This window comes from Littorina saxatilis, linkage group LG8, assembly GCF_037325665.1.
Source record: "Littorina saxatilis isolate snail1 linkage group LG8, US_GU_Lsax_2.0, whole genome shotgun sequence".
In the NCBI taxonomy this organism is placed as follows: domain Eukaryota; kingdom Metazoa; phylum Mollusca; class Gastropoda; order Littorinimorpha; family Littorinidae; genus Littorina; species Littorina saxatilis.
The window spans coordinates 10,127,535-10,140,704 of NC_090252.1; the positions used below are offsets into that span (position 1 = coordinate 10,127,535).

The 13,170-nt window shown below is 41.9% G+C and overlaps 1 protein-coding gene across 1 annotated transcript in view; it reads right to left on the reverse strand.

The window, feature by feature from the left end:
* Positions 1-632: 632 nt before the first annotated feature.
* The window catches only part of LOC138972747 (delta-like protein 1), a 19,248-nt gene continuing 6,710 nt past the window's right edge, over positions 633-13,170 (reverse strand). Inside the window, exons 3-6 of the mRNA XM_070345415.1 lie at positions 9,679-9,789; positions 8,673-8,786; positions 5,228-5,275; positions 633-2,027 (exon numbers count right to left, since the gene is read on the reverse strand). Of these exons, the coding sequence (XP_070201516.1) occupies positions 1,705-2,027; positions 5,228-5,275; positions 8,673-8,786; positions 9,679-9,789 (596 nt within the window). The 3' untranslated portion in view covers positions 633-1,704. The remainder of the gene's footprint in view (positions 2,028-5,227; positions 5,276-8,672; positions 8,787-9,678; positions 9,790-13,170) is intronic.

The window sequence follows — 13,170 nt, forward strand, 5'->3', positions numbered from 1 at the left end:
TCTCTCTCTCTCTCTCTCTCTCTCTCTTTTTTTTTTTACCATTGTAAAAACCAAATCACTGGTTACACAATTAAACAATCCAATCCAATCTCTCTGTCTCTCTCTCTCTGTCTCTCTCTCTCTCTGTTTCTTTCTTGCGCACACACGTACGATAATGACGATAGGTTATTATGTAAAGCAACAAGGGGTCTTTGCATACTTTTGAAAAGCGCTTACCTCGAGAAACCGTCTTCATATGCATACGATGGCTACATGCAGTGACGAAGAAGATAACTATCCTTGGCGGATGATGACTTTATTCAGTTATTATGCAGAAAAACACTACAGTGAACACATTGATCATACAGGCTAAATAAACAATGTACAGTATGTGTACGCAATTCTGCATTTAAAAAACCCACAAAACATCAAAAACATGCGAATGTTTGAGAGTTGATTGTGAGTTAAAAACATCCTCGACAGTAGTCACGTTTGTATGACTGGAAGGAGTTGTCATTTCTTTGCAAAGATTAGTTGATGACGCGGACAACGGGAATTTCCGTTTGCTGATTTCCCGCCGTTAGAAACAGCACATGGAAAACATTTCAATGAGCCAGAGAGAACCAATTAAGACTTAGAAAGATTCCGAAAAAGTTTCGCTATTGACCAATCGAATCGCGGATATTATACTTCATTTATGCTCGGTCATTTTTCGGTTCAATTCTGCCTGACCAGAATGCAGTGTTCTTGATTTCCGCCAAAACTTACCAAAGGCGATGTGAAATACCTCGGCTGCTATTTTCCTTGGATATCTTTTTGGAAACTTCCGTTTGTCACAAGTTTTGTCCTGATTACAGTGCTAAGGAGAAGATTATCAGGTACGTTCGGATCAGTGGCAGAGGATCGCGTGACAGAAGTTTGAATACAAGTACGACTCGAAAGCGTCGTCTGCTAGTGCTACGAACGAATTGGAAGATCAAGTTACAATGCATTCTTCTTCAAGTTCTTATGAAAATTGGAAGAAGACTATGCCGCTTCCCTTGCAACAGATGGGATGGAGCAATGAATCCCCACCGGTGGTGTTTGTGTGAAGAACGTTCCCGTGAGTGTTTTGAACCAGGACTTGACGTTAAAGTTGCGGAGCGGAATGCGTAGGGCAACAAATAAGGACAACATAATGAACACAAAGTTCGCCAGCTGTAGCAACGAGAAGAAGAGCCCCATATCTGTCCTCCAGCAAACAAAAAGCAAAGCAAATAAACTGCGGAGCAAAAGAACGATCAACACAAAAATGACTTTGTTCAGCCATGGTGCAGCACCATGCATCTCCTGGGAAGTCTCATCAATATGTTCTGAACGTAATGTAGAATTTGTAATGTGTGAGAAGTTAATTCAACATCACTCATTTTTATCACCTATATCTTTTCAAAGAATGGACCACACAAAAAAAGCCTCAGAACACATTATGGGCATTGTGTTAGAATACCCATAACAAGCATCAAAACAACATTCCATGAAGTTTGTAAAAGCCTTACTATTCTAAAAAGGTGCTGTTAAGCGGCCATCTTGTATTGCTACCATGACAACCGACTTTTCATAAAAAAGGTATATTTTCTCAGGAGACGGACTCAATACTTTAGTTCTAAAACATTTTTTTGACTCGAGAGTTATGAAACAAAAACAATCACTTTTAACACTAGTGCCTTCCATTAATCAGGCCATAATTCAAACATCAGACACATCTGATGCATTGTACTCTGTGCCTTCACTGGCCTCTGAACCAGCGACACTGGACTCGCCAGGCTCATCGTAAGGGGTGGTTTGAACAGTCTGGCCTGTGGATGGCCCAGCGCTGCCAGCAACCTGAGGGGCGTTGTCTGGAGGGGCGTTGTCTGGAGGGGTGTTGTAGCGAGGGTCGTTGACTTGAGGGGCGTTGGCTAGAGGGGCGTTAGCTGGTGGGGCATCGGCTGGAGGGGCGTTCTGTTGACCTCCTGACCTTTGTTTCCTGGCGCAGTACACTCCAGCACCACCTGCTGTCATGACGACCCCTAGCAAAAGAAAGTACTCAACTCAACTCAACTCAACTCAACTCAAATTTTATTGGCTTCAATTTTCATAGAAGAATTTGTCTTGCGCTTGGGAGAAAGTAAGAGTATAACATATAAAAACAGCATTCATATCACATTTCATGTATCACACACAGTAATCACTAGTATAAGCCTACAATTATCACATTTGTACCTGTATCATACATGCAAATAAATAGTATCACATTTCCACGTATCACACACAATATATACATTACATAACATACAGCAAGCTTCCATCTCCCGCGCCTCCCCCCTCCCACACATGCATATCCTCGCACGTGCGTCGACTCCGTACAAATGACATCATCAGTCCATTAACTAAAGTGCACAATGACTAGTAGTGGGTACATGATACTTAACACGTGCTCAACTAGACCTGCCAGCTAAAATAATAACAGAAACAAAAACAAGGACTGGGCACGTGTGTGACCTACTTACATCAAGTGCCTGTGATCTATAAATAACAATGATTGCGTTTAAAGTAAAACATGAATAATGCCGATGTTTGCTAACAATGAATACATAACAACTAAGATAAGAATGTATGTGCTTTCATAATATGATTATTTTATAAAACACAGTGGGGAAATTTGGAAAATAATTTTTATACGAAACTGCGCACATCGAGTCGAGCTCTGTAGCGTGTGTGTTCGGAGGCAGGAGACACACATGGCTGTGGATATTAATTGTTGTGAGATTCGGTGGATTAAAAAGGATACCCCGACTTCGGCAGGGCAGAAGGAGGTACAAAACGGTGTGCTGTATTGCTGTGTGTGAGTGTGCTGTGCAGACCTTCTGTGTTATGTGCATGTTCTATTCTAGTCTGTCCGTAGGCTTCCTCTGAGGGCCTATTGTGTACAAGGGGAGGTCACTTCCGCCTTATAAACAAACACATGTGGAGACCCACAGAAATACCATAGCATCGTAGTGAAAGAGGGCAAAAATACTGATAACAGCAAGGTAAGACAGGTCTAGGACATTATTTCTAGGACTGACTAAGCAATAGAACAACATCATGATCTTCATAAGCAAATGATAGTGAGAACAAAACAGAATTCTTACTCTTCTGACTGCTCCCAGTGATTGACATTCAAAACATCCATCCTGTTCTATTCTAAATAGTTGTAAAATAACTTCATAAGAATCATATTAAACATACATACTTGATTTGTTTAAACATAATTCTAATGTAAAAGTATACTTTATAAGTTGTGGAGATAATTTTAAAACGTGAAGATAAAAGACACAACAATAACATGACACCATTAGAGTACAATGCATTCCTAGCTAGCTCTGAGGAAAACACCATTGTACATTTTTCAGTTTCAGTAAAGAAAGGGTGTCTTCTTCTTCTTCTTCTTTTTCGTTCGTGGGCTGAAACTCCCACGTACACTCGTGTTTTTTGCACGAGTGGAATTTTACGTGTATGACCGTTTTTTACCCCGTCATTTAGGCAGCCATACGCCGTTTTCGGAGGAAGCATGCCGGGTATTTTCGTGCTTCTATAACCCACCAAACTCTGACATGGATTACAGGATCTTTTTTCGTGCGCACTTGGTCTTGTGCTTGCGTGTACACACGGGGGTGTTCGGACACCGAGGAGAGTCTGCACACAAAGTTGATTCTGAGAAATAAATCTATCGCCGAACGTGGGGACGAACTCACGCTGACAGCGGCCAACTGGATACAAATCCAGCGCGCTACCGACTGAGCTACATCTCCGCCCTGGAAAGGGTGTCTAAAAGGTGTTCTAGAAGTGCTGAAAATTCTTTAAATTTACACCTAATCGATACCTATCTGACACTTCGAAAAACAAGAAGGGCAAAGCCCATACGACTCACATGCTTGACCTAAACCTAGCAATGACATCATACACTAAGAACTGCTTTACACATTTTTCCTACCAAAATACATGTGACCTTGACCCAAGGTCATCCAAGGTCATGCAACACAAAGCTGTTAATTCAAGACATAGGAAGTACAATGGTGCTTATTGGCTCTTTCTACCATGAGATATGGTCACTTTTAGTGGTTCACTACCTTATTTTGGTCACATTTCATAAGGGTCAAAGTGACCTTGACCTTGATCATATGTGACCAAATGTGTCTCATGATGAAAGCATAACATGTGCCCCACATAATTTTTAAGTTTGAAACAGTTATCTTCCATAGTTCAGGGTCAAGGTCACTTCAAAATATGTATACAATCCAACTTTGAAGAGCTCCTGTGACCTTGACCTTGAAGCAAGGTAAACCAAACTGGTATCAAAAGATGGGGCTTACTTTGCCCTATATATCATATATAGGTGAGGTATTCAATCTCAAAAACTTCAGAGAAAATGTGAAAAATGTGAAAAATAGCTGTTTTTTAGGCAACATTTATGGCCCCTGCGACCTTGACCTTGAAGCAAGGTCAAGATGCTATGTATGTTTTTTGGGGCCTTGTCATCATACACCATCTTGCCAAATTTGGTACTGATAGACTGAATAGTGTCCAAGAAATATCCAACGTTAAAGTTTTCCGGACGGACGTCCGGACGGACGGACGTCCGGACGGACGGACGGACGGACGGACGGACGACTCGGGTGAGTACATAGACTCACTTTTGCTTCGCATGTGAGTCAAAAAGGTGTATAAAGGGTTCACTAGAGTTACTGTTGAGGTGCCTACATTGGTGCCACTTGGGCGTGATGTAATCCATACCGTATGAGCCAGCTGTCAATCATTTTAAGGTGTGTGTAAACTGCGTTATTTCCCTTTTCTTAGCTCATGCTTTATTTGAGAGTATGACGTGAGATTTGGTGTTGTACCTCTGATTTCTCTCATATATGACCAGCAGTAAAGAAGAACCCAATAACATTTTACTAATGTAACAGACTCAGTGTCCACAGAAAAAGCTACTGGAATGTTCAAGTGACAGAGTATTGTAGCAGAGATGTAATTGTGTGTGTGTGTGTGTGTGTGTGTGTGTGTGTGTGTGTGTGTGTGTGTGTGTGTATGTGTGTGTGTATGTGTGTCTGTGTATGTGTGTGTGTACTTGTTTCAATAAGGAATTACAAATTAAACACAACCGTACTGTTCTTAAATACAAACTAATAAGCACTTTATTGCACCCACTGCTCCCTTGTATGCATGGCTTGGTGCTAGATCTACTCACCAAAAAGGGTTGACACACATATGAGAGCGATGCGATCAGGATTCAATTCTGAAACAAAACACAACAATATAGGGCGTATTGCAAGGGTTGTGTGTTCAACCATATATAATCCAACGAACATCGTCCAGGAAAGTGTACAATAATAGCCAGTTAGCCAGTGTTTGCTTGTTGTATATACAGTTAGCCAGTGTTTGCTTGTTGTCTATACAGTTAGCCAGTGTTTGCTTGTTGTATATACATTTAGCCAGTGTTTGCTTGTTGTCTATACAGTTAGCCAGTGTTTGCTTGTTGTATATACAGTTAGCCAGTGTTTGCTTGTTGTATGTACATTTAGCCAGTGTTTGCTTGTTGTATATACAGTTAGCCAGTGTTTGCTTGTTGTATATACTTTCTTTCTTTCTTTATTTGGTGTTTAACGTCGTTTTCAACCACGAAGGTTATATCGCGACGAGTTGTATATACATTTAGCCAGTGTTTGCTTGTTGTATATACATTTAGCCAGTGTTTGCTTGTTGTATATACAGTTAGCTAGTGTTTGCTTGTTGTATATATAGTTAGCCAGTGTTTGCTTGTTGTATATATAGTTAGCCAGTGTTTGCTTGTTGTATATATAGTTAGCCAGTGTTTGCTTGTTGTATATACAGTTAGCCAGTGTTTGCTTGTTGTATATACATTTAGCCAGTGTTTGCTTGTTGTATATACAGTTAGCCAGTGTTTGCTTGTTGTATATACAGTTAGCCAGTGTTTGCTTGTTGTATATACAGTTAGCCAGTAATTGCTTGTTGTATATACAGTTAGTCAGTGTTTGCTTGTTGTATATACAGTTAGCCAGTGTTTGCTTGTTGTATATACAGTTAGCCAGTTGTTTGCTTGTTGTATATACAGTTAGCCAGTGTTTGCTTGTTGTATATACAGTCAGCTGTAGCATACTACCCTTGGACAAATGTTCATGGACTTTGTGCATGAACTAAAGTTAGCAAACTTATTACTGCGGCAAATTTCGGACCTAAACTAAAGCGTTAATTGTCTCATTTAATGTAAACTATCAATTACCAGTAAGACACTCAAGCTGGCTATCTGGCGTATTTTTCGGATGACAGATTTATTTTTATTGTCTAAAGGGACGCGCCCTACAGCTCTACAATGCTCTAGAGGATGACGAGGTGAAGGACTATCAGGCTTTGAAAAAAGGCGCTACTCCAGAGATTTAACCATACCGCCGACGCCTACCGACGTCGACTACGAGGCAGCAAAAGACTTAGCGGCGAGCTAAGTGGTCAGTTTGTTGCACGTTTGAAGCTCTACTTGAGACGTTGGGTCGACATGGCAGGGAATGATTGGAGCGTCGACGACCTCGCTGACCTGATCGTCATGGAGCAACTGATGACCAGCCTACGACCTGAGGTGCAGGAGCACCAGCCGAAGACAACCACGGAGGCAGCAGACTGGATCGGAGTCTATGAGGACGCCCAAGCGATCTCCGGAAAGACATCAGACAAGTCGGGCAAGTCAGCGGAATCGGGGTCTGGGTCAACAGGATCTAAGGACGGGAAGAAGGACGAGCGGAGACCGAAGGGATCTTCGTCGGAGAATGACATCACGTTTCTTTTGTGGACAACGAGGCCACGTGAAGGAAGTCTGTTTGAAGCGCCAATCAGACCAGCGGGGCGTACATTACGTAGCCAGCGAGAAGTTTCGTGACGTCACCAGTGCATGTGGGATTCCACAACTCTGCGTACCATGCTCCAAGAAGCATTTTTAACCACATTGCCAGGTTAATGTCAATGGTATGAAAGGCGAGGGTCTATGAGACACTGGAGCGAACATGATCGTGGTCCGGGCAAGTCTGGTTCCGGCAAAAGCCTACACAGGCAACAGTTTGTTTGTTCGTTCATGGGCTGAAACTCCCACGGCTTTTACGTGTATGACCGTTTTTACCCCGCCATTTAGGCAGCCATACGCCGCTTTCGGAAGACAGGCAACAGTTTGAAAGTGAGAATGGCCGAGGCTTCTCACGCGTACGACCTGAACACGGCGGCGATCAAGGTGGTGACGCCATTATTCACGGGGACCATTGAGGCTGTTGTCATGGACGATCCGCCATGCGACCTCCTCATTGGAAACCGTGTCCAGTTTGTGGACGGCGTCATTAGGGAGATTCCCGTTTACTGAACTCCCGACGTCATTTCAGTACTTACGCGGGCACAGGAAGAACAAGAGAACCGTCCCCTCAAACTCTTACCTATCGCAGGGGCAGCACTGGGAAGCATCACCCCCGTGGTTCTCGCGAAGGCTCAGGACACTGACCCGACACTAGCTACTCCTCGTGAGCATGCGAAGTCGGAGAAGGTCAGGCTTAGCGGGAAACACGAGAGGTCACAGTTTGTCGAGTACAAGAAGTTGCTCTATCGGGAGTTTAGCAACACGGAAGGGTCCTTCAAGCAGGTCGTGGTACCTCGCGAGTATCGCGACGGAGTCATGGCAACTGCACACGATTCAATTCTTGGTGGACACTTGGGCACCAAGAAGACCACAGACCGTGTGTAGCGCCATTGTCTCTCTGACCGGACGCTAAAGTCCTACGCGAATCTATCAAAACAAGAATACTGAGTTATCTCCCATATGTTGCTCGCGAGCAGTGTTCGCGAGACGAAAATGATTGCAGATTGGCCGACTTCGACAGTGATATGATCTCCGTTCTGTTCTTCACAGTTATGATACATCGTTCTAAGGTCAAAACAAGTCGAAATTGTGGGACTGCTGTCAACTGGTTACAGAAAAAAATCGTCTGCTTCAGCGAGCGCCGAAACCAAACGGTTGATTATCACGTGACACTTTTGCCATATTTAGAGTTGTTTGCTAAGTAAATACAGCCGCAAAAAATAGCTCGCTTGAAACTGTCTTACATTATCAACTCCTTTGTAATTTAAACATTACACAACACCATGAAAAATCAATATCGACGATCGCAAATCTGCTCACATCCATAACACATTACGAAAAGATCTAAATATGTAAAAACATCGATTTCTTCGCCAGACAAGGAAAACCAAGGCATCCTGTCAGGTATAGAAAGAGACCCGAAGAAAAGAAACTAATTTTTGACCCGAGTTCAGGATGAGATTCATGTTACAAAAGGAGCTTTTTATAGGTCTGTTTACAATTTCTGGTTTGGGGATGTCTTGTTAACAACAGTTATTATGAGAAGTGGGTATCTGCCTATTTCCCCGTACACCATTGTATTTGAGGAATGCATTGGAACATTTCAAAACCTTTTAATAGCAAAGGTGTGAACTTGCTCAATTGGCTTAACGTCCTCTAGCCCCCAAACTTCGGCTGTGAGAGAGAGAGAGAGAGAGAGAGAGAGAGAGAGAGAGAGAGAGAGAGAGAGAGAGAGAGAGAGAGAGAGAGAGAGAGAGAGAGAGAGAGAGAGAGAGAGACTTACCATCACAAAATGGTCCAACGTAGCCTGTTCCGGTACAGTCGCAAACGACATCACCGTTTTTGTCGATTCGACAAATCCCACGTACACACGGGCCATTGTTTTCACATTTACTAACTGAAAGCAGACACAAAAGTGTAACTTCAGTGTGACAATTATGTTAATAAACTGTAGTGCATTCTCAACTGAACCAATTGACTCAACGGTTTCTGCTATTTTCTTTTTTTTCCCATGAAATCATATGAGGTAGAACAAGTTGGACATTTTAAATATCTTGGAACAGCCATATTGGAACAGTCCTAGATCATCGTCTTACTTTCACTGAAAATGTTGAGTTAATTTGCAAGAAGGAAAATCAAAGCCGGTACCTTTTGTGCAAGCTCAGAAGTTTTAACGTAAACAAAGGCATTTTAGAAACTGTACAAATCTTTTTGTGAAAAGTGTTTTTTGGAATACAATCTTGGTTAAAATAAAGTGTTTTAATCTTTAACCTGGTTTCTTACAATGACTATTTAACCGTTACAAACTAAAGCAGACTAGCAGAAGTTGTTCGCCTGGCGGGCAAAATCATCGGAAGGAAGCAGGCACCTCTGCAAGGCCTGTACACCAGCGCTATGAAAAATTAAGCTTCCAAGATTCTGAGCGACAAATCACATCTGAAGCGCTGCCGTCAGGCCCGCAAGAACTCGTTTAAGAACTCTTTTATTCCTACAGCACTGACCATGTTTAAATGCTGATATATTAAACAGATGTCAATCTTCAAATTCTACACTTCAGCTGTTCAGACTCCGTGCGTGTATGTGTGTGTGTGTGTGTGTGTGTGTGTGTGTGTGTGTGTGTGTGTGTGTGTGTGTGTGTGTGTGCGTGTGGTGTGTGTGTGTGTGTGTGTGTGTGTGTGTGTGTGTGTGTGTGTGTGTGTGTGTGTGTGTGTGTGTGTAAACGGTTCAAACTAGCGAATGCTTTAACTAGCGCGTGTGTTGCAAACTGAACAAAAGCAGGCAACACTTACCTTCACAGCGGTCTCCAGTGTAGCCTGCACTGCAATTGCATTTGGCCGCGTTGTTGCTATCATGATAGCACACTCCTCCGTTCAAGCAAGTAATGTTTTTGCACATGTTAGCTAAAATTAAACCAAGAAAAGAAACAAATTCATCATGAGAACAAATATCTATAAATGTATGTTTCTGTTTATCTACTAATATATTTATTGGGATAAAGGGGAGGAGGAGGACAGGTCGGCATTGTAACAAATGTCAACCAAATCCTGTATGGCATTGTGTTTGCTCTGTTGAGAAAGAAATTGACAAAACCTATGTAGCCATATTCTTATGTGCAAGAATAATAATTGATTTGGTAATGATTTTTAACACCAACAATGATAACAAATGATAAAACAAACGTCTTAAAATGTCTGTATATATCTTAACCTTGTTGTTAATTGATACACATTCTAGATACATTATCAAATGTCTTTAAAAGTTTATGATGCCTAGATCTTGGAACCTTTCGACAGTTTTAGAGTTTGAAGACTTCTGGGCATTGAATTCTAGCCTAGTTGATCCTGGTTATATTTCTACATCACACACGTTCAATAACAATACAATGTTCCCATTTTGCTAAACTAGTGACAGCCAAAAAATAGTCGTGCGTTTGTGATAAGTGGGTCTATGTTGTGATAATTGGGTCTATGTTGTGATAAGTGGGTCTATGTTGTGATAAGTGGGTCTATGTTGTGATAAGTGGGTCTATGTTGTGATAAGTGGGTCTATGTTGTGATAAGTGGGTCTATGTTGTGATAAGTGGGTCTATGTTGTGCAAATGAAGTTCGGGTTGCTGTTAAACAACACGTTACAAAGTTGACCACACACAACTTTGGTTAATATTTCAGATTGTGTTGATCTTCTGCAAACTGTACTCGTTGCACTGAAAATGATGAGTTACAAACTGTACATGGGCTTTTTCGGGTTTCTTTTATTCCGTACGACTTAGTTATTGCTTCATCCAACAGCATGTCACAAATTACCCGCCATTTTGGCCTCTTGATTAGACGTATTTGCCCAAATTACGAATACACAAAACGTTATTTTTTTAGTACAAATATTGTTTAATAGCTTTAGCATCATCAAGCAACATTCAGAAACACATAATGAAGCATAGTAACGACCACAACTGCCAAACTTATTATTTCAATCCAATGACCCTCTGTGGTACGCAACTCCAGAGAACAACCCATATGGTTTACCAGAGGCGGAGGGTGTCTTTAACGTTCCAATAACATGTCTTTCATGCTTTTGATTCTGTTTAATTCTAAATGTTGACCTTAGCAGCAATCTATTTTGTTTTGAATTTTGGCAACAGAAGGGGAAAGATACCATCGGTAAGACTCTTGCAGTATTATATTAAGGATTATTTAACATAAACAAGAGGATTATATCAAAGCATTAACAACATTACTGTTAATGCATTTATTAACACCGAGGTCATTACAGTACACTCCCATTGTGCAATGTCTATCCAGTCAAACTTCCTATTCCAACATCTTCTAATAACGACACCTCCCGTTTGTCCGACGACCGATCGACAACATTTACTGGAACCTTTGACAGACGATTACTCTGATCTCTCCCATAAAACAAACACACATGTTGACATAGACAGACACACACATACACATGTACACACTCAGGGGCAGATCACATCATTTTTAGGGGGGAGGGTTCCAAATTTCTTTTTGGGACAATTCGACGACGAGAAGAGTTGAGGGCGCGAAGCGTTCGACCCTCTTTGGGAGGTCCGGGGGCATACTCCCCCAGAAAATGTTGATAAAGTATGGAAAATGGAGCAATCTTGACAAGAAACTTCCCCTAATATATAGGTATACCTTCCAAAATGTAAATTTAAGAAGACAAATTTGCATCAAAACAAGGACAATTGATCGATCTGGTGTTACCTGAGTCCATACACCACTACTTTTCAAAATCGTCCATAAGAAGACAAAGGCCGGCTCCTGGGGAAGATAGGGGGGGGGGGGTTGTTTTTATAAAGATCAAGGAAAATGAGACAATCTTTTCTTTCTTTCTTTTTTTTCTGTATGATTGGGGGGGGGACACCCAGGAAACCCCCCTGGATCCGCCCCTGACACTCAAACACACACACACACACACACACACACACACACGCACACCCCCCCCCCCCCCACACACACAGACGCTCACACATTCACTCATACACACAGACACACACACACGCACACACACACACACACACACACACACAAACACACACACAAACAAACACGCGCACACACACACACAAACAAACGCGCGCACACACACACATACACACACCTATACACACACACACACACACACATATACACACACACACATACACACTGACACACACACACACACACACATTCCCTGATTCTCAATATTGAATCAGCATGAATCAGCCCGTAACCACATTTTAAAGTTTGACATGACAACAACAATGACACCATCCTTGCCCTTGTGCATATAATTATATATCCCATGACCTGCCTCTTTGTCTCTGTTAGCTGAGGAGGGGATTATTTTGGATTATCCATCACAACCATATGAATTATCCATCACAACCGAGTCTCGATCTCACCTGTCATTGGTCTTTGTCTTTGGTCTCAGAGTACAACTGAATAATTTATAGAGGTCATCTGCATATTTATCGTTAACTCGGGACTACTTTTTTTCTTTCTCAGCAAAACGATTGAGATATTCTGCGGTATAAAAGTCGAACTGACGTTTGGCTAACGATCTACAAACATTATCATTGAAGAAATAAAGAAAACAACAAAGAATGTACATAATCTGTTTGGGTGAATAGAGCTGAGTGAAGATTATGAGTTGTCCGACGCGGTGAGACTGAGAGAGAGACAGAGAGCACGAGAGAGAGCGACAGAGACACACAGTGATTCAAGGCGCACAACTCTAGTAAAGTTGTCGTAACGAGGTACGCTTCATGGGCAACCGCTTAGATCAATCCCAAGAGCATCCTGATTCAAAATCTTGAGCGACAAAATAAAACTTACACTAAAACAGTATGCTTATAGTTTTGTTCATTTGTTATCGCTTTTAGAGCATTGATTACTAAATATGGTTCAACAGAACAAGGCTGTCTCATCAGTCGTCTGCTACAGATCTGTCGTCTGCTGCAGGATCTGTCGTTTGCTATACATGTAGTATCTTCGGCTCAAGTTGACCAGCATGGAAATTGCCATTTTCAAAGTTGGTGATACTGTTAGAATAAAAGGTGGCGAAGAAGGTCGGATCTTGGACATACAGAGACCACTAGGCTACATGCGTTGCCGCCAAGGAGAAGGCCAACTGTATGATAGAGAGCTCCTTGGTTGCCGCATAAAAACAACTCGACAGTGGTGCGCCGTTTTCCCCCAGACAGATACCTCGCCTAAGACAACGACAGTAAGTGACGATTGAAGAAGTAGGTAATACAAATTTGAACACTG